A 22,778-nucleotide genomic window follows, 5' to 3' on the forward strand; every position below is an offset into this window, starting at 1 on the left:
TCCTAGAATGACCCCAACATGAGAAAACGTCAAACATTGCCTTTGTTCATATTTCCATAAAAGCTGTTCACCTACAGGGTACAAATCTTGATTTAGGGGTTGTTTTTGACCTGGCAGCTATAAAACCATTTTCATACCAGAAAAAACATAAAAACCAAGCATGGATGCTCCCATGTACACATGCAAATCTATTCACAAAGTGATGAGTGACAGGTTGTTCTTCATGCAAGATAGATTTTACATAGATTTTAAAATTCAATCAGGCTGGTTTATTTAAGGGGTTTAGTGAAGGTGGGTCATTTTTGACCCCTAGGACAAGTGGTATATACACGGAAGTTAAGACGACACAAGTCAAGTACTTCCATGTTCTGTCCAAAGTCCCATAACCACGATAACTCTGATGTGATGTGATCAATGCAGCATTAGTAGTAGCAAAAAGAATGAGGGTTTTCACAGGTTCTCCAATTAGGAACAATTAACAGTCGTGCTAAAAATGCGACATCTTTTGAGATTCTATGCCTTTAAACAAACTTGTGTAATGCCTGTTTCAAAACGTGTGTAGTGGTTTTACACGTGTTAAGTTACCTAACGAAAAACCTTCCACAGTACTTAAAAACGATAACTAAATAAATATTTATTCCAGAGTTCTGTTCTTACAAGAGTGTTCAATGTTGATTTCCCCTATCAATAACTATACCTACGGTAAGGAAACCATGTAGCTCGGTCCTTCAGTGATCCTCAACTAATGAAACTTACTTCAAAGCCCGTGGCCCAAAAAAATTAAAAACTCTTTCTCTTAAAGTAACCGGCCTTACTGCTGATAACAAAAAAGATACAAAAAATAACATATTTATACAAATATTATTCTTATATTAACATGAATTACATTATGTTTATCTGACTGATTTTAACTTAACATAAAACACACTGAAATTGTTCCTGTTTATTAACTTGTAATTCAATAAATATTACTTGGCTCCATCAGTGAGCCTGTTCATAACGGGCCGATTGCTTTCTGTGTTGCCGCCTGCAGCTTTCTTCCAAGAAGCTTCACACTCGTAGAAGCGTGGGTTCCTGCGTGAGCACTACACCTGCCATGACATAGTTGTGGCCCCTACATAATGCTCAAGTATTAGTACCAATTCCTGATATATGGAATTATGTTATCTATTTATTGTCTTTAATGATCTTGAATATAGTCATAAGTGATTTTTTGTCCCTCCTCTTAATTTAATTTTCCAGATATGAGTTTGTTTGTTTTTTTCCAACTAGTGATTTTAAACATTAAATGTAGCCTGAGTTGATCAAACTCTACCTTTGTCTTTGTTATCTAACCGACAGTAACCCTGTTGAACTCCTTATCTCCTATATTTGCTCTGCTTATCAGCTTTTTGCAATTAGTTTGATCCACTTACCTGAAAACTGTAATGTGGTCTTGATAGAAGAGAAATCCCTCGTCGTCTATCTTTTTGCTGAACATGATTCGATTACTGTCGGACTGAAGTGAGACGTGTGTTTCTGATGATACAGTACACTTCCTTTCTCATTACTGGGTATTTGGTAGCACAAATATCTAGAGGTGTGAATCAGCAGAGGCCCCACGAAACGAATTTATCCTGATACTTGAGTTACGATACGATATTATTGCAATTTTAAGCATTATATGGTGAGTATTGTGATACAATATATGCGGTTTAACTGTTAAACTGCATTTTGTGTCCACAAAATTTAGTTTTTGTCCAATAAGAGAAAATTCTCAGTCTATTCATCTCACTTCAGTCTTTTTGTTTCTCCACAATGAGAGTCAAACCCACAGACTGACCAACAAAGTATTCAGTCAAACTGAACTGAACTGATATCAAACATGTATGGACGACAACAACTGCAGCATTTGATCAAACTTTCCTCAACTTTAATCTCCACTGCTCTGAATTTTGTTGAATCAAACATAAAAAAGCCTAAATTTGCAGCTTTTTTTCAACAACTTCCCGACACAATCAGTGTAATCAACATATAAAATGAAAATGGTTCATTTCACAGGGTCAATCTGACCCTGAACAGAAGAGGTGACTGTTAATTTATCAACATCACTCCCATAAAAGAAAAAAATTAAAAATGTAAAAAAAAAAAAATTTCAATAACTCAATGTAATGTAAAACTATTGTATTTTATATGTAGGTCTTTCCAATGTACATACGAAAGTTTTAATATGCAGGTAAAACAAGTGAATTATCCTATAAACCTTCATGGAAAAAATTATTTAACCACCCTTGTTTTCTCCAATTTCTTGTTCATTTTAATGCCTGGTACAACTAAAGGTACATTTGTTTGGACAAATATAATGATAACAACAAAAAATTTAGAGTTTAGAGTTTAATTTAAGAGCTGATATCTACACATTTTAAATGGTTTTCTTGATAATAATTTTGGTTATTATCAATAAAACCATGGAAAACAAGGATGATCTAAGTTTTTTTTCCATGACTGTATAAACCATGTTTATTTGGATTTTTTGGTTTCTGACACTTTTGGATAATTAAACATACCTCGGGTCAACTTGAGCCACGAACATTATTGCTGTTCCTGAAATACAGACATAACAGGAGGGTTAAGTAACAAAAATTGGACCCAAAATAATGTTTTCAATAGTGTGGAGGGACGCTGGTATGTAATGTTCTAACAGCTGGTAAAATGTGGAGGACAATATTAGTAAGAATTTCCTTCCACTCCCTCGACACCAACTGTTAAGTATATTTAGTGATAATGAACAACATGTCATTCCTTATGACACACCAGCCAGCTGCACATTATCAAATCTACTCAACATTTCAATTAACAGTTTCATTTTTTCCCCCTCTACTAAAGGTGGTGATTAACTACTCCATCGTGAAGGGCCTGAAGTACAACCAGGCCACCCCGACCTTCCACCAGTGGCGTGACGCCCGCCAGGTCTATGGGCTGAACTTTGCCAGTAAGGAGGAGGCCACCACCTTCTCCAACGCCATGCTGTTCGCCCTCAACGTCCTCAGCTCACCTGACAGTGGAGGTAAGGCGCCATAATGTGGTTTAACCCATTGAGGACTGAAAAACCACTGGGCGATTTTAAAATAAGCCTCTAATTTTCTGGAAATTCTGGAAAAATTCTGGGGGAAAAAGTGTCAACTCTTCTACTAAATAATAGATTTTTCAGCCTCTGTAGCAGATAGAAATTAAATAAAAAAAAAAAAAAAAAAAGTATTTGAGAGCTTATACAAATACTACAAATACGACGTATCCGCTTTCCAGGCTTCAATGGGTTAAATTAGTCTTTTGTCCTTTAACCCTCTTTTTATGCTGCGGGTCAAATTGACCCATTTCAAAGTTTAAAAATCTAAAAAAAATAGTTAAAATATTTTTTTTCAGGACAAAACTTATTCTGCTTGTTTTAATAAGTGTAATCAACACATCAAATGAAAAATGGTTCAAATATGTGAAATGAACCATTTTCATTTTACATAGATACTGTTCGGGGACCCTGAACAAAAATCAAAGTCATGTAAAACTATTGTATTTTATATGTAGGTTTTCCAATGTACATAAAAAAAAAAAGTTTTAACATGCAATTTTAAAAAAATAAAAAAACAGTGAATTATCCTCATTGAACCATGATCTGTGAGAGGTAAAGAATACCACTGCACTAAATATTGATTAAAATGGTTAGTAATGGATTTAATGATGAAATATAAACAATGTTTTGGGGATTTTTTGGTTTCTGACACTTCTGCATAAATAAACATGTCAAACTGACCGAGGAACGTTATTGCTGTTTCTGAGAAACAAACATAAAAGGAGGGTTAATACTCACTTTTGGCCACTATTTACGCCACATCATTTTGCGGAAAAAGAGTTCCGCATTTGTATTTGACTTCCTGGCAGGCTGGCAGGTTTTTCTGGGACATTTTCAAATGAAATGGCTTGTCTCAGTAGAGAAATGTACGTTTTTGAATCTCAAACTGTTGTTGGAAACCTGCTAATGGAACCTTTTGGTTCAAATTACGACTGGCTGACTTTAACCGTCAGCTGTGAGCAGTTTGAATCTATTTTTGCTCTCAGAAGAATGTCAGGTAACCACAATCAAATAATCCACATAGTTCTGAATGTTTTTAAGTTTGTTTTGATGACGTCGACACTTTTTTAATGGCTGCTTTCTCATCAGACTCCACTCTGTTAAACAGAGCGTGCATTGTGTTCAGACTGCAAGTTGAGGAGACAGGACTGAAGCAATACATTTAAATGACAGTTTGATAATCTAAATTAATGATTATTTGGCAGCCTGCAATCAATATACTGCAAGGTTCAACCGCTGTGAAGTGTAACTGCTTAACTAAGCTGTACTCCCCTCTGCTGGTCATTAATATGTACTGCAGCTACAGTTACAAAAAATAACATGATCAAGGGCTGGCTGCTGCGGGATTGATGTTTGTCATTATTTAAAGAAACTTTTTTTTTTTTAATTTTTTAATAATTTTTTTTTTCTTAGGAAAGTCATACAAAGTCCATGAGTTGAAAATACAATTTGGTACATAAAATTTTCATCAGGCCATATCCAGTTAATACATTTTGATACAGACACCAATCCAGCATACTAAGCTTTTCTTTCATCAGTTGCTTTCACTTTTTATTTTTATTTTACGTTGATGTTAATCAAACTATGAACAGCTGAACAAAAAATGTCACACTTCCTCTGTGATATGAGTAAATCTTCTTAAAAAACAAACAAGCAATAGTTTTCTCAGCAGTTTACCTAGTTGGCATGCTTACTAAAGCAAATCCGGTCTCCTTGGTTTAATGTACTGGACCCATTTGGACCACAATCCTTCAAAATTCCCTGATTGCATTTTTATAGAGAATGTTTGTTTCTCCATGATGTAAATTTCATGTACAATTTTCAACCAATCTTCCAAAGTTGGGGCATCTGGTTGTTTTTCTGTTATTTTCATTTTTATTGCAATGAATTAATTTCCACAGCTTTTCAAAATAAAACACAACTAAATTGCCAAAGGGACTAAAGATGGAAATTAGCCGTTGGCTATAATCGTGCATATTTACATGTATATGTTCATTAATATGTATTGTCCCTGTTTTAAATAAATAAACTCAAACTCAAATATATGATGCAGCCTGATGAAAGACATGTAGTTAAATAAGCAGATTTTTTTTTTTTAGCATTTTAGGTTTTTTAAACATGGACAGTGAATGGATTCTGCTGGAACCCTTAACTGCAATTGAAGCCAAACTCACGCCTACTCTTAGTTTACGAAATAGCGTCTGACCAGCTCTGGTTACGAGCTACTTATAATCTGTGTGTGTGTGTGTGTGTGTGTGTGTGTGTGTGTGTGTGTGTGTGTGTGTAAGCGAGAGAATATGTGAGTAGTTAACTGGGTGTCATACCATCCCTTCCTTGTGACTTTCCTATTGGTGGCTAAAATATCCCGTATGGAGCCTTGATGTCGTTCCCCTCCGTGCTCACACAGCAGCCCTCCTTTATTTGGGTGCATTTGGATGTGAGATCATGGGCCTCGTCATGCAGGGGAAAAGTATCAACTTAAGGACTAACTTAACTACATTGCTTATGCTGTTTCTTGCTGAAAGAAGTGGTTACATAGAAAGTATATAGTATTAACTACATAGTGCCGAGCCAGCTGTGGAATAATCATGCTGACTCCAGAGATTTCACCCGGTGTCCTCAGAAGGGTTTCTTCAGCCGTCATCCTCCTCAGTAAGTGTTGTGCTGCTGTGGAACAATATGATGCCTCCAAGAATATAAACAACCAAACTAGTCGACTAATCGCTTGGTTTGGTTAAAACATTTTTAGTATTTTATGGATTTAAAGTGATGCTTTTGCATGATTCTTTGTGGAAAAACTCAGAGATTTCACCTGGTGTCCTCAGAAGGGTTTCTTCAGCCGTCATCCTCCTCAGTAAGTGTTGTGCTGCTGTGGAACAATATGATGCCTCCAAGAATATAAACAACCAAACTAGTCGACTAATCGCTTGTTTTGGTTAAAACATTTTTAATATTTTATGGATTTAAAGTGATGCTTTTGCATGATTCTTTGTGGAAAAACTCGGTTTTACAAAAGATTGATTAGTCGACAAAGTAGTAAGATTCTGTTAGGGACAGCTGTGATGTTTCCATGGTAGCAGAGCATCAGCTATTTACTCACAATGAAGAAGAGACTGTTTTGGTGTGTAGCTAATCATGCATTGAGTTGCCTACAGTGGTGGAAAGTACTCAAGTGCAATTCTGAGATACCATACTTTGCATTTTACAGATATTGCACATTGGAGAAAATATATTTTAGCATGTTAAATAGGTTAAATAAGTTGTTGCATGTAGTAGTATGAACATCAATGAATAAATATAGCAGATATACACAGTATAGTACAAGTGGTATATGACATATAGTAATATAGAAAAAATACAACAGGCCTAATATAGGCCTGATGTGGTTGGATGTAAACATTAAGATCACACACACACACACACACACACACACACACACACGATGGTCTCCTGAGCATGATGACATGCTAACAGGCCTGATCAGGCCCCCTTTTCCCCTGAGCTTCCTCTTCTTATTTCACCATGGCAACAGCCAGCGGCGTCGTACCCCGTACAGCGTGTCAGCAGCAGAGACACATAAATGCATGGATGCACACACAGTAGGAGAGATAACTGTCTCCTTCACATCTACCTCGTTAATGTCTGCAGAAAGGTTGTGAGGTGTTAAAGAGAGAGTCCCTGAAGCCTCACATACAATATGTAACACGGGTGGAGCAGAGTCAGCAGCTGCATACAGCACTTCATCTTCCTGCTTTATTTATCTCAGTAGTTTTAGAGTCTAGAATCATTTCTCTGAGGTTTATGTTTTAGCAACAATTATCGCTGCTGGTGCAAACACATCCAATTAACAATGTCGTGCTGATACTTAAACACAAGAGCTGTATTTACAGATCCTGCAGGGTGCCATACTATGTGATACTGTATTATCTATCCACTCCCTCTTCATTCATTGTGATCTGAAAGCTTATTCAAGATCAGGATGGCTGTTCTAAAATGCTTAATTAAGACTGATCAAAGCAAACAGTTAATGCTTCAGTGTTCTTGCAGAAAGAAGGAGATTCTCTGCTGTTAACCGTCAGATTATTTTCTAGATTTTATGTTCAGCTTTGCCAGCCGAGCACATAATTATCTGCTAACAAGCAGAGTTCAGCCGAGTGTCAACGAGCGAGGGAAACAAGACGTCTTCCAGGCGTCACTTCTTTTTTCTGTTCCCCCGCTTGACCGATTAATTGGGACAATTAATGCCATTTTGAGATCATAATCATCAGGAGTCTGATAAACAAAACACGTCTGTCGAACAAAGCCAACACCAGGAAAAGCCTCTAAAGTACCAGTTTTATTAATTAGTAATCATAGATAATAATAATAACAACAACAATAATAAGTTTACTTATTTTTCATTGCTTGTATTTCTAAATTTAAAAAAGTGCCTTACAAAGTCCAGATCTACTTCAACAAAAAAGAGACCATGCAGGCTAAAAAAGTGATAAATAAATGATCATTTATGTTCAGCAATTTTGAGACATTAATTTAAATTGTTGTCTTTTATCAAATGTAGAAAAATAAATAAAAATGATATTGACTTTATATATATTGGCCACCTTGCTCTCTAAATATCAGCATCTCCATCATCCATTGAAAAATCAATATTAGCCAACAAGGTTATAATAGTTTTGGATTTTTCATCAGTTTTAATTTTATTGTGAATTTTTGTATGTTTTTATTTGTTTTTAGAGTGAGTTTGCTTGTTTTAATTAGGGTTTTTTTTTTTTTTTTTTTAAATGCTTAATTTTAGTTTAGTATTTATTAGTTTTAGTTTTTTTTTGTAATGGGGTATTAGTTGTTTGTTGGGTGCGAGACTCAAAAAGGTCACAATAAGTGTTGCCTTTATTTCCTTTATTGCCTTATCCATCTCGGCCCAATAAGGTAATTAACTCTTGCAGCTCTGGGTGTTTTGAATCTTGGTTTGAGTGAAATGCTGAACTTTGTGACAACTTTGTAACATCCCAGTCTAAATAAACATATTTACCAATGTATTTCCGCATGTTCACCAACCAGCAGCTGTTTGGTCTGAGCTAAATAAATACATTTCATATCCACCAAAAAGGTTTATGTATGAAAAAAGTTGACAAAGACAAAAAAGGAAGGACATTTTCATTTTAATTGTAGTTAGTTTTGTAACCAAAACTTACTAACTACAATTCTTTCTTTCCCTATAATAACTTGTTAGTCAGCCACTAATGGAAAAGTTTCACAATACCATCATAGTAAAAGTGCTCTTGTCAGATGAAGCGTATATCACATTTGGTTATAAAAAGCTTGTAATGATTAACTTTCAGCCCTCTTTCCGCTGTTATACTAACTGCCGTTTAAAGCCTCAGTTCTGCCTCATATTGACTCTCCTCCCGCCACGCCCGCCCGCCGCCCCCGGGCTCCAGCACACACAGCAAACCGAAATATCACCGGTGGGCGTTGAAGTTTAATGACTGGTATTCTGGTGATATGTGATAAGTGTTCTCCCTGATGCTTCCTCTATATAGCCTCACTCCGTCACTCAGCGGGGGCTGAAGACGCTCTGAAGTTGGTCAACAAGTGAAGCGCTAAACTGAGATTGTCATCAGCTGATAACTTTCTAATGTCTTTATCTGTCAACATCACGTTTAGTTGACAGAATGTTATAGCTCACCTGTCCCATGCATTTTTGTTCCCTTAGATTATGTGTTTTATTTCATATTTGTATGTTTATTCTGCTCTCTTAGACTCTTTCCTGCTGTGGTTTACAGTTGAAATTCCTGTGGCTGGCAACATGATGAGCAAATTACATTATAAACAGCTTGTTGGCTCTCCGGGGCAAAGTCACAGTCGCTCACATGAGGCCTGCTGTGGTCTGTTCATTCAGTAAACGCAGCTTCTCTTCCTGCTCCAGCTACTGGGACTGTTTTATATAAGAAGACTATAATTTTGAGGGCTTGTTTACAGATGGAAATGGAAATCTCATAATCACTCCCTAGTGATCTCACACACTATGCAAAGATGTTACACACATGTTTATCTAAACAATAAAAAAACAGGCCTGAAAGAGGCACGGGATAACTACACGTTAAAACAGGATAGAGTGGCTATAAAAGCACATATTTAATAAAGACTAATAGAAACAAAATGCATGAAAAAATAAAGCTACCATTTCATCTTCTTTATGCTGTGAAATACCGTTTGAAACAAACATAATACAGAAGCAGGAAAGGGAAGAGAAAAAAAAGAGCATGAAGAAGGAACAAGGAAGAGGCAGAAAGTGTGAATGTAAACAAACAGGGAAATAACCAGTTTATTCAAGAAAAAAAGAGGAACTGGAGAGGAGGAGGGGAGAGAGTTTATAGGGACAGAAGGTTGAGGCTGAGGGGTACCAGGACTCATCTGGGTGTCGGCACGCACCATCAAAACATGACAATTTATAGCATTAAGTTGCTGTCTGTCAAAGATCTCCATGATATTTATGTTGTCCACAGGTTTCTGTTTCTCTCACTACAGTGCACTCACACTGTGTAGTCGTCTGGCTTCTAATGGTGTCTGCTGCAATAAAAGATTTGCATACACACACTGTATCAGCAAGCAAGTGGATTTGAACTCTGCATTTAAACCGTCCTGTACACACCAGTGACGCACCTTACTATCCAAGCTAGCTTAGCTGATAACTCAGCAAAACATGCTCACTTCTGGCTCCAAAAAGAACAAAAAGACGAAAGGCTGCAGCCAAAATGCAGAATGTGAGGCTTCATCCTAGTAACTCATTCATTGTAACTACATCCATTTCTTTATATAGTCCATGACAGTGGTGGAATAAATATTCAGATGCCTCACTTAAGTAAAAGTACTAATACCACACTGTGAAATTACTCCACAACAAGTAAAAGTCCTGCATTTAAAACTTACTGAAGTAAAAGTACAAAAGTATCAGCATCAAAATGTACTTAAAGTATCAAAAGTAAAAGTAATCGTTATGCAGAATGGACCCATTTAGATTGTTTTATATGTTCCAAATATATTATTGATGCATTTATGTAAGCATCATTTATTAACATATTTATTATCAAGACAGTGCTCATTTTTACTACTTAATATACTGCTATGAGATTCAATTTAAAAAGTCAGATCACTTCAAATTTATTTTTTATGTTAAATCTCGACCTGAAAAGTAACTAAAGCTGTCAGTTATATGTAGTGGAGTAAAAAGTACAATATTTGCCTCTAAATGTAGTGAAGTAGAAGTATGAAGTTAGATCTAATTGAAATACTCAAGCAAAGTACAAGTACCTCAAAATTAAGTACTTAAGTACAGTACTTGAATAAATGTACTTAGTTACTTTCCACTACTGGTTACTGAATGCAATATAATAATATAATAGTCTCCTATTTACATTTACTCAAGTACAGTACTTGAGTAAATGTACTCATGAAAAGAGCCCATTACAACTTCCCAGAAAACCAAAAAACATTCAGTTTACAATTATATAAAATTTGAATTTGCACACCTGGGAAGCTTGACCCAGGAGTTATGAATGACCTAAAGAATAATGTTTATCTAAATTGTTTAATTGTATAACTCGTTTTAGCAATAAAATCATTGAAAAGAAACTTTACACATCGAAGAAGATTTTTGTGTGTGTTTTTTTTTGTGGTTGATTTTTTTCCCTTTGTGTCTTTCAGGTCCAGTCGTCCAGCGCCAAAATGGGCCCTCGTCAGAGGAAAGCGAGGCGCAAAGGAGGTACATTTCTAACTGCTGTATAAAAGAGCATACATGATGAGAGCAAAGCATCTTAGGGCGCTTTCACAACCCAAGTCCTTTTGGTTAGTTTGAATCAGAGTGAAATAGATATTGACATTTTGTATTTGAAAAGTTGGCGGTGAAAAATCTAAACAAAGCAACGTGGAACCGAGCGCAAACAGAGTACCTTAAATTCTACCGGCCGTAATCTGCTCTGGTGTTCCGACCAAATTAATCTGGAGAGGAACGCTCAGAAGGAGCTCCTGCTGAAGCTCCAGGTTGTCGATAATGTTGATAATGTTGATCCATTATTTAAAATGTGCGGCGATCAGACAGCTGTAGAATCAGAGAAGGCGAGCCTTGATGCTCCTTCAACCATCTGCTTCTACCACGAAGGTTAATATTAATTATTTTGAGCAATATGTTGATCATTCTGCAATCACAAATTTCATCTTTATAATATTATCTGTGTACATCTCACCACGCAGGTAGCACACAATCCACTGCGTTTTGGGTCATTTCCTTTAATTGGGTCAGATTCTGGTCGGTTCACAGTGGACTCGAACCACACTAGGGTCTGTTTGGAAACGGAGAGATCCTTTCTCTTCAAGTGGTCTTGGACTGGTTGTTTTTTTGTCTCTACCAGAGTACTATTGGATCGTTCACAAGCAACCAAATGAACCGTAACAAGGATTTAACCGCAACAGAGTTTGATTGAAACGGAGTAAACTTTGGGTTGTGAAAGCGCCCTTAGTCCTCATTAGGTCAGTGGCTATACACAAATACACACCGGGCTTGATTTGTTTAGACACAATGCTTAGAAATGGCAGTTTAAAGAGCAGGGACATGCTTCCGCTTCATAGGATGATGGAGCAGCATCAGATGCAGGTGCACAAGGAGAGGGAGCGACGAACGTCAGGATCAGGTGAGGCCTGAATAAACATATCCACACCCAGCTATATAAACACACACACACACAAACACACACACACTCACACGAGCTGCTGTGGAGACCGAAGTGAACTCAAGGCTGCATATCGTATTCTCCTAGCTACACGAGCTATTTAGAAAGTTCTGTCAACAGAGAAAACCATCATCGCACTCTCCAGCTGTCAACAAACAACCCCGCAGAGGAGCAAAGTGATATTTGCTCTGCTTTGTGTTTTTTTTAATGAGGGAAGTTATCAGTGTTTGGCCAGGCAGAGCACACTTTACTTTGCTAAAGCAAACAGCTGATTTAATCATTGATAAATACCAGAGATTCCAGACCCTGATACAATAGGTTCCTCGAGAAACAAACCGGCTTCCCCAGTGTGGTTTGTGTTTCCTGTCTTAGTTTCAACCACGACCCCCCAGTCTGTATGCCCTTATGCTTTTTTATCCATGCACACATATAAATGTTCAAGTCTGCCCCGTAAATACACACTCAGACTTAAACATCCTCCTTTGTCCCTGCTGTCAGTGGCGATATCAGTTACCCCCTGTCCCTGCAACATGCTCTACTGCCATCTCTTTCTTCCAGCTACTGTTGGGGGGAAATGCCATATGCTTTCTGACCATGGCTCAGTCATGTTGCATTCTGCTGCTTGTTTATTTTTATGATATTTTGATTCTTTCTTATTTGCTATTGCTATTTCTGTTTTTTGGATTGCTCCTGATTTTCTCATCTTTACTTGCTTGGTTGCTCAGTTGGTTGCTTTTCATTCTTCTCACGTTTTTCTCTTTTCTGTTTTCCTTTGTTTGTTGCCCTCCTTCGTCCTCCTCTTCGTCTGCATCTCCTCTTCCTGTCTCTCCTCTCTCTGTCTTTCTCTCTCTGCCCGTCACAGTCGTTTCCACTCTGCAATATAAAGTGTCCACACCTCCCACCCACCCAGACACCCCTCCTGAGTACAGACAGTACAGAGCTAGCACACTGCCACCCTCCTACGTCCGCGTGGCTTCTTCCTCTCCTCCCTCCTCCGCCTCCTCCTCTCCATCTCAGGAGAAAGAGGCGGGGGCTGCTAGGGACAGGGCCCAGCTCTCCTCCCAGCTCTCCACCTCGCTTGCCTCGGCCTTTTCCCCAGTCCAGGCAGGAGTGACCACCCAGGGCCGACAGGTCCGTCAGATCCCCCTGTCTCCTCCCACAGCAGCCCGCCACCTTTACCTTCAACAACAGCAGCAACAAGAAATGATGCTCCCCCCTAAACACGGCACCTGGTCTGCCTCCCATTTGCAGCAAATGTACGCCCAGTTGCCCCCTAACGCCTCCCCTCCAGTTATGATGGCCATGCCTGTGAAGCAGGGTATGCCCCAACAGCCCACCCTCCCGCTGGCCCACCCCCTCCCGCCCCTGAACCCTAGGATGAAGCCCCCACCTCTTGACCCTAACGTTGCGACGAGCCATCAACAGTACCCCCAGCACCAGCCCCAGCACCAGCCCCAGCACCAGCCCCACCCTCACTCCAACGGCCAGCCTGACGCCCCCTACTCTCCACATTCTCAGCACCTGCCACTCACCCCGCAGTACTGCGAGGCCGTGCCCCTGCCTCCTCTGTTAGGTCAGACAGCCCCAGGCCCCGCCCCCGGCCACCAGCCCCAGTACCCATCCACCTTCCACCCACAGCAGCAACTGCATCCGCAACAACAACAACAGCAGCAGGTGCACCACCAGCAGGCCCAGCCCCCCACCACCACCACTTGCTCCTCCTCCTCCTCCTCCTCGCCCCCCTCTTACACTGCCATGTCTGACGGGGGCTCGCCCAAGAAGACCCCCTCCCCCGTCCCCCAGCAGGCCCCCATGGTCAGCAGCAGTAAGTATGAGGAGGAGAGAGGAGGAGGTAGTCTCTCAGTAGTGGGATGTTCTATGTGTCTAGTGTGTGCGTGTGAATGTGTGTGTATGTGTGGATCACGTGTGAGGGAGTGTATTTTCACTGTAGTGAATGCATCGCACCAATCTGTGCTACACAAGAGCATGAAAAACGCACATATGCACACAACACTTCAGCACTTAAAGCCCCTTTAGTCCACCTCCACTCAGGTGTGTTCACTTATGTTGTCTGATTAGATCTGATCACTGTGAGGGCAAATAAAACAGTATTTATTATTAATTCAAACAAAGTATTTAACAACTGCAATTCCAAAACGTTTTGGATGCTGTCTTGGGACTGTCTTTTCACGGTTAAATTTGCGCTTAAATGGTTAAAGTAATTCAAACTGCATTCTTTTTTATTAACATTTTAGACAACATCCCAAGTTTTTGGGAATCAAGGTTTGTACATACATGCTCGTAGTCCGTGTAAGTGAACATAGCCTGCAAAGTGAAACTAATGCAGAAGTACAAACCTGCATTATTTCAAGTGGCCAGCAGGAGGCGACTCTACTGGTTGAAAAAATAAGTCCAATAACAAGTCTATGAGAATAGACCCTACTTTTAACTTTATTAACGCAGAAAACATTTTTCTAATGAGTTTATGGACTAGATCTGTTCACTGTGAGAGCAAATAAAACTGTATTTATTATTAATTTAAACAAGGTATTTAACAACTGCGATTCCAAAACTGTTTGGACGCTGTCTTGGGACTGTCTTTGTACAGTTTTCAATTGAATTTGTAACAAGTATAAGCAAATTATTGCATTCTGTTTTATGAACATTTTAGACGTCTATACTTTTAAACAACTTTTTTGGAATCAAGGTTTGTACATACATGCTCATATAGCATTCTTTCAAGTGTCCAGCAGGGGGCGACTCTACTGGTCGTAAAATAGATGTGTGATGGAAATACAGTGCTTTTATAAATCTCTATGGTTCTGAAACTTTAGCAAGTCATTGGCTGCAATAGATCTGCAAGCATACATTAGATATGATTGCTTTACTAAAAATGTTGTTAACTCATAAAAATACCTTACCTTTAAGTTCAAACAACCTCAAATTAAACCCCAAGTCTGCAATTTAATCTCAGTTCATTTTGAATTCAATGCACTGGAGTAGAGAGACACAAAACACAATAAAAATGTATCACTCTCCCAGTAAAGAAAATAATTATTTTTAGCTCTTTTACTCATTTAATTGAACTCTGGAAGTCCTGCAAATACTTAAAAAACTACTTGAATGGATCAAAGGTGACACTTTGTCCCCTTTATTTGATTTTCTGTTTTTATCAAAGTCACATTATTGTCACATGGTGCTGCAGTTGCAGGAGGTGACTTATGATTTTCAATGGTACATTCAGGGAATGTTTTTATTGTTTTATTTGGCTGACAACTGTCACTTTCACAAGCAATGGTGCAAACATAGACATTGTCTGCAAGTATACAGGTTAAAGTATGTTGTTGCTTTAAGCTGTCTCAGATATTTGAAATTCCCACAGTATGCTCTCACTGAATCACCATGGAGGAGTTTTTAAAACCGTCCCCTTTTCGCAACTGTGATGCCACAAGACAATAATCTAATTTTTGTACTCGGGCTGCAACAAAAAAAAATCACCATTATTTTGGTCAATATTGTGATAATGATTATTTAAAAGGATTACTCATTGACTTTGGAAACATCATGCATTTATTGAATTAAAAAAAATCTTTATCTCTATTTACAGAACATATAAATAAAATATAATATAATTCAACTGAAAAACAAATAAATAAGGTGTGAAAAATGGATGAATAAATAACAAATAATATATAAATGTAATAGATTATTTATTGTTTTTGTACAATGTACAACAAAATTCCTTTTGGTGTTGCTCGGTTAAAGGTATAAAAAAAAACAGGCTCAAACATAGAAACAATAAATGAGACCAACAGATATAGAACATTCAGTTAAAAACAGAATATGGAGAAGATATGGAAAAATTGTCATATATAAAATAGATGAATAAATAAACACTCAGCAGTGCAGTGCATAAGGTGTCACAGTTTTAGGGGCTGGTATACATTTGAATAGATAATATGGCAAAAATAAATAAATACATTAAACCAAAGAAAATTAGATTTTATATGTTGCAGTGTGCTGCCACAACCTACTAACCTCCTCAACATCAACTCAAGTAGGTAACTCATTTCCAGCTTCTGCACAAGTGGCCAGCAGTCCTGTAATAAGCAGTGGTTAGGTGTTGGTGAGAGTGTGTGGCATATCATTCCTCAGACGCTCTTTATAAACCTTCCAAGGGGCAAAAAAAGGTGAATCAACCCGTGCAGCCATTAACCCGTGTGGAACTGTGCCCCTCCCAGGCCCTCCTGTCTCTGCAGGTCACCCTGCTATGCTTTCTGTGGCGCCTCCTCCAGCTGTTGTTCCAGCACCCATGGCGGGTCCTCCAGCCCCGCCCCCGCCACCGGGTCCACCGCCCCCCATGGCGGTGCCCCCACCCATGCCCCCTCCACTGCCCACTGGTGGAGGGCCTCCTGGGGGCCCGCCCGGGGCCCAGCACCAACCCTCAGGACTAGCTGCCGCACTGGCTGGGGCCAAACTACGTAAAGTACATAGGGTGAGCCTCCAAACAGCTCAGGAGATCCAGTTGTTCTGGTTATCAGTAAATAAGTGTTGAAGCCATGTTGTTTGTGTGTTTCTGGAGGAGGGGTAGGGTAAATATAATGAGTGCTCTCAGGCCTGAAACCCCTGCAGCAAAAAAAAACTGCAACCCATATTATGATGTGTTCCTCAGGATGAGAGCAGTCCGCCTGGCTCTGGTGGCAAAAGTGACTCGAACCGGTCTAGTGGTGGCAGCGGAGGTGGTGGGGAGGGACTGATGCAGGAGATGAATGCCTTACTAGCTCGCAGGTAAAACAACCACACAATCACACACACCCGTCACCTTTCCCTCGGATTAATCACACAGAGAGAAAATACCTGTTCTGTCACCTGTTCTGTCACATATTATCCCAACATTCATTCGACCTTCCTGGTTTTCCCTACTTGCAGTTAACCCTCCTCTTACATTGCGGGTCAAATTGACCCATTTAAAATTAAAAAATCGAAAAATAAAATAGTTAAAAGTTTTTTTTCATAAAGAGAAAAAAAAAATTTTTAAAAAGTCTATGTCATGTAAAACCATTGTATTTTATATGTAGGTCTTTCAAATGTACATGAATAAGTTTTAATGTGCATTTTTTATGGAAAACAAGTGAATTATCCTCATTGAACCATGATCTGTGAAAGATAAAGAACACCATTGCACTAAATATTGATTGAAATGGTTATTAATGGATTTAATTATGAAATATAAACTGTTTATTGGGATTTTTTAGTTTCTGACACTTTTGGATAATTAAACGTGCCCCAGGTCAAATTGACCCAAGAGAAACAAACATAACAGAGGGTTAATGTTCATCTCATAAAGGAAATAAGCTCTTGTACTTTTGTTTTATCCAAACCTCCGTCTGTGCCAGTTCCTGAATAATTTGTGTGTATCTCACTGTTTGCTCGTGTACTCATTTCCCCTCTCACAGACGGAAAGCTTCGGAGAAACCTGATGAAGTAAGTTTCATGTTTTAAAGAAGTAGTTCAACACTTTGGGGAACTTAACTAAATTTTAATGTTAGATGTCTGTCAATTGAACATGGAGCTGGAGCCAGCAGCCCTTTAGCTTAGCTAAGCATATATTTGAGAAACTGGGGCAAACAGCCAGCCAGGCTCTGTCCAGAAGTAACACAAACTACCTACCAACATCCACTGGACAAAAAACAATTAACACCCAATAACATCTGGGGTTTGTCTGTAGTGTGAAAGGTTACATGGGCTTTTATTCTCGGGACATATTACTCGGTAGTAGTTACAGGTATTTATCTTTTTGTCATCTCTTCTGTCAAGCAGTGCTCAAAGTCTCAAGTTTCACTGGCCTCCATGCTCCTTCCTACTGTTTACTGACTCTGTTTCTTGGCTGGGCACAGTTACAAGAAATAGTCCAACACATGGCATAAAACCAAAAGTGTCTGTGTTAAATAGGAACTTTTGAGCTACTGGTAGGGTTTTGTTCCCTTCAGATTGAGCAAGACAAGCTGTCCCCCCCATTTCCAGTCTTTCTGCTATGCTAAGCTAAGCTAATTGGCTTTTAGGCTTTATATTTAGCATACAAATATAACGGTTTGATCTAACTCTCAGCTAATAAGCTAATACGTGTATTGCACAAACTATTCTTATATCTCAAATTTCAGCTCAATGAAGCTGATGTACTGTTGTGTTGTTGTAATGAATCTCTGTCTCTCCTGCAGGACGACTCCAGTGGTAGAGGGCCAGGTCAGAACTCAACAGGTACTAAACAAACTATCTCACCTGATGATTATGAACTACACGTTTAAGGTGTATCCTGCTCTGTGTTGTGGCCTACCATTTCAGAGCTGTTTGAATTTATGCAAAATTATCTTTCCCCTTTGCCAGATGCTGTGAAGAAGCCATGGGAACGATCCAACTCTGCAGAAAAGTCCTCACTGGTGTCCAGGTGTGTGGAGGAGAGGATAGGAGGAGTGAAGGGATGTGTTCTCAATACAAAAATAGCAAACCTCTTCCACAGAAATAAAAAATACACTACTGAGCTGTTGGAGATATCAGCCACAGAGATGTGTGCCTTCTCCTTAATATAGTGGAAGTAGTCGGCACTAACCTTGTGGTGCACAAAGTGGCAAAATAAATACATTTAAGAAGAATTATCCAAAATTGCGGTAATGTTTAATACAAAAAATTTTTTGACAGCACATAATCCTCAAAGGTATACTATTTATATAGTATACTTGCCATGTAATGTTTATCTCCCATGTGTTGTGTGATGTTCCCGCTGATTATCTGTTTTACTTTGCGTGGAATTATTATATTACTTCATTGTCACCAAGTATCGATATTTAGCGTTTATTTAGCGTCAGTATTTTCACGGTTCTGTAGCAGGCTCACCTTTAGGAATATACTGAAGATACTGGTATCATATGAAACTAGGAGATCTAAAGGCACCATGTGTGTCAGGATATCGTGTCAGGAAGTTGTCGAAATAACGCTGCAAAAGTTACAAGGGTTTTAGCTACATGCTAAAGACACTGGAACCAGGAATGTGACTCCGTTGCGACGTTATTTCACAGACACAACCGTATCAAAGTCATACAGAGCAGTGAAGTTTAAAGTTGAAGAAAGTTTGATAAAATGCTGCAGTTGTTGTCGTCCATACATGTTTGATATCAGTTCAGTTCAGTTTGACTGAATACTTTGTTGGTCAGTCTGTGGGTTTGACTCTCATTGTGGAGAAATAAAAAGACTGAAGTGAGATGAATAGACTGAGAATTTTCTCTTATTGGACAAAACAATTCTTGACTGAATTTAATTTTGTGTATACAAAATGCTGTTAAACACTTAAATCTTAATATTTTGTATCGCAGTACTAATCTCAATAATATCGTATCGTAACTCAAGTATCGGGATAAATTCGTATCGTGGGGCCTCTGCTGATTCAGCAGCTTTTAGACATTTTTGTCAGGCCGGGCTCAAGCCAGGACTCAGATGCAGAGCAGGTGAATTAAAAGTCTCTTTATTTAAAAAAAGAAATCAGCAAAGAAAACCTCAGAGTGAAAGAAAAGGGCTATGAAACTCCTGACTGAGTAGAAATCTAACAAATAAATGTCACTCCAAAGGAGTAAAAACACAGAAAGCTATAAACACTAAATAACTAAATATATAAATCCTAATCTAAGATAAGGGGGGAAAACTAACTAAACTCTCGAAGGGAAAACTATAAAATAATAACACCTACAAACAAAAAGCGCTCCAAAAGGGAGGAACAAAACCTGATAGGAAAAATAAAAGATTCTACTAAAACACAATGAAAAACTGGATCAGGACTAAAGGGGGAAAATAATAAAGAACACAAAATCACTCCAAAAGGAGGAAAAACAAAACGGCTGACTCAAAAAACTATGAAACTAAGAACTTTGCCTAATTAATAAATTACAAAGAAAAATCACTCTTGCGAGGAATCCAAAAAGGCAAAAACAAGACAAGCTGTGGCAAGATCGAGATAACTGGCTGGTATTTTGAATTTTTCTGTGTGTAATGCTGATCTGCATTGTCTCTTTGTGTTGCAGAGTGAGACCCATCGGCAGCACTAGTGAATCAGACACAGAATTTGACAGGATGAAACAGGTTGGTATCACCAACATGTCAATAATTAACAGTAAAAGCTTTTACAGGTTTTGTATTCGCAGATTGACAGTTTCACACACCCTGGATTGTTGAACTCACCAGCAGGTTTTTTTTTGCAGGAAATTTTGGATGAAGTTGTACGTGAGTTGCATAAAGTGAAAGATGAAATCATTAATGGTAAGTAATGCAGTGCTTGTGACGTTTATTGCTGTATCCAGGAGCACAAAGCATGTTTAATATTTAATCTTTTCCACTCACTAGTTATTACAACTCGCTGGCAATAAAATGTTGCTATAGTTTGAGGAAAAATACTAACATGAAAAAGCTTGTTGACAACATTTATAATATTTTTCCACACATTTGGTATAAACAAATAGTTGTATTTATTCGTATCAAATGTATTTGTAAGCATTACATAAAAACAAGTTTAATAGACTTGCTTTTATGTAATGTTTTCAATTTAACTGCTCTTTTTTACTTATTCACTTTTTACTTTTTTACTCCTTTTACCTTTTATTTTCTATGTATCTGAAAATGTCTTGTAATTGTTTTTCTTTTAATGTAAGATTTGTTTTTAGCCTTCTGGCATCAGTGTCTTTGTAATTAACTGCTCTCCGTCGAACACTTTGTAAGCTGCTGTTTTTAAAATGTGCTATATAAAGTCATGGAAATAATTATTAGACCACCCTTTTTCTTCAATTTCTAGTTCATTTTAATGCCTGGTACAACTAAAGGTACATTTGTTTGGACAAATATAATGATAACAACAAAAATAGCTCATCAGAGTTTAATTTAGGAGCTTATATGTAGACTTTTTCCATGGTTTTATTGATAATAACCAAACTCATTATCAAGAAAACCATGGAAAATATCTAGATGTAAGCTCTTAAATTAAACTCTTATGAGCTATTTTTGTTGTTATCGTCATATTTGTCCAATAAAATCTACCTTTAGTTGTACCAGGCATTAAAATGAATAATAAACTTAAGAAAAAAAGGTTGGTCTAATATTTTTTCCATGACTGTAAATAAAGTTATTATAAATATATGACTGGCAAAGTTGTTTTTCCGCTCTCTCAATTGTTGTTTTCTTGCAGCCATCAGACAAGAAATCGGCAGAATCAGCACATCCTAATTTCATCTGAGCAACAGTAGGAGGAGAGCAAGAGGAGGAGCTGGAGGAGGATGGACATGCAGATGCACAGACACGAGGACCAGGGGAATGTTCTCTCAATGTTTCTGTGACCTCGCCACGCCACGATGCCAGTCGCAGAGATGTTGTGCCAACATTTGAGTCTGCTGGACAGCGAAAAATGGAAGAAAGAAACAGAGAGAAGGTTGTTAATGAGACGGAAGAAACGGAAAGGTTGGATAAAGGAAGATTAAAGGACTGACAAACTCAAAACAGAGGATGGAAAGTATAGTGAAAGATGAATGGAGGGATGGATGGACGGACATTCGTGCTGAGTTCGGTGTTGTGGTCCTCTCTGTGCACCTATAGACTCAGTCAGCCCGGTGTTGCAACTCTTTGTTCTCTGTTCAGTCCAAGTCTTAAGAAGAAAATATTTTTGTTTTCTAAGTTTTTACTGTTTTATTATTTAAAAACTGTGGTGATAATGATGATGCTATTGATGACAATGAGTATTTTATTGATATTATAGAAGGAGAAAGGAATCTTGCACACCATTTTATGTCAGCCTTTTTATATTTTCTATTATTATTTTTCTGTTTAGTTTATCCCTAAGTATTTCATAATGACAAGCACAATAATGGGTGTAACGGTGCTGCAGACTCACCTGCCCGCAACTGGCATAATTAAGAAAAAAAAAGAAAAGAAGAGAAAAAAAAGAGGCTTTTTATGACCTTGTTCATACTGGTGTTGTGTGTCTAACCTCTTAATAATGTTTGAACCACAATTAGCCACTTAAATTACCTCTTATGTCCACATGTGAGGCTTTACAACATTGCAACTGAACAATTAATCATTGGCAAATAATCATATAACTTACGATAACAGTCTGCTGTCCAACTCCAGTGTGAGCGAGGTACATGTTTTATCTCTACCTGTTCAGATGTGTGAGATCAATGAAACTTGGGGATCATTCACAAAACAGGCCAAGTAAGTGTAAATGTGCCACCTGGTTTTACCTAGATATAAAACAATGTAGTACTACCTATTAGCCATCCTATGCTTTGTGAACCTCCCAAGTATGCATGACACCCCCATCTCTATGAATTATAGGTTTTTTTTATTTGGTTTGAAAAAAAAAGAATAAAAAAATACAAACGGTGGTACATTTATTATAGTGGTTTGTTTCCATGAAGATTCCCCCCTTTCTATATATGAGATGTTGAACTTGATAATGGTAGCAATGTGAAGAAAAAAAATAAGTGAAGAGGGGTTGCTTTGGCAATATGCAAATCTTACCTAGATAAGAATGTGCAGAAAGTGAATGGTAGGCCTATGTGATGGTAGCTAAATGTGTCTTTGAAGGAAGGATTTGGTTGATTATCGGTTGTTGCATTCTATCCACTCTGTCCGCTCTCAACTACGTTCTGATTTAAAAAGCTGGAAGTAAATTCATTCAAACAAAAACAATAGACGTGTCAAACATTTACGCCTTACCCTGCTCTGTCTCTGTGTGTGTGTGTGTGTGTGTGTGTGTGTGTGTGTGTGTGCGTCCCTCTGTTTTGTGTGGAAAGTTTTAATGGTTTTCATCTCAAGGGAATATTTCATTATGTTAAAATCTACGTCAGGTGGATTGTTCCCAGTAGTAATAATACATTTCCCATTGGACTGAAAGCCCAGTGGTCTGACAG

General features: G+C 38.2%; 1 protein-coding gene across 3 annotated transcripts in view; it reads left to right on the forward strand.

Annotated features, from left to right (window-relative positions):
* evla (Enah/Vasp-like a) overlaps positions 1–22,557 on the forward strand; it is a 56,795-nt gene extending 34,238 nt beyond the window's left edge. For 2 of the 3 annotated variants that reach the window (XM_059353497.1, XM_059353496.1), the window contains exons 3-13: positions 2,866–3,046; positions 10,811–10,868; positions 11,732–11,793; positions 16,074–16,327; positions 16,505–16,620; positions 17,289–17,316; positions 18,051–18,090; positions 18,217–18,277; positions 19,902–19,959; positions 20,079–20,136; positions 21,056–22,557. In XM_059353497.1, coding sequence (XP_059209480.1) covers positions 2,866–3,046; positions 10,811–10,868; positions 11,732–11,793; positions 16,074–16,327; positions 16,505–16,620; positions 17,289–17,316; positions 18,051–18,090; positions 18,217–18,277; positions 19,902–19,959; positions 20,079–20,136; positions 21,056–21,093 — 954 coding nt within the window. In that variant the 3' untranslated portion in view covers positions 21,094–22,557. Of the gene's footprint in view, positions 1–2,865; positions 3,047–10,810; positions 10,869–11,731; positions 11,794–12,694; positions 13,658–16,073; positions 16,328–16,504; positions 16,621–17,288; positions 17,317–18,050; positions 18,091–18,216; positions 18,278–19,901; positions 19,960–20,078; positions 20,137–21,055 lie in introns of all 3 variants that reach the window. The other variant, XM_059353498.1, reaches the window with a different exon arrangement.
* The last annotated feature ends 221 nt before the right edge of the window (positions 22,558–22,778 follow it).

Source organism: Centropristis striata, chromosome 16 (genome assembly GCF_030273125.1).
Source record: "Centropristis striata isolate RG_2023a ecotype Rhode Island chromosome 16, C.striata_1.0, whole genome shotgun sequence".
Classification (NCBI taxonomy): domain Eukaryota; kingdom Metazoa; phylum Chordata; class Actinopteri; order Perciformes; family Serranidae; genus Centropristis; species Centropristis striata.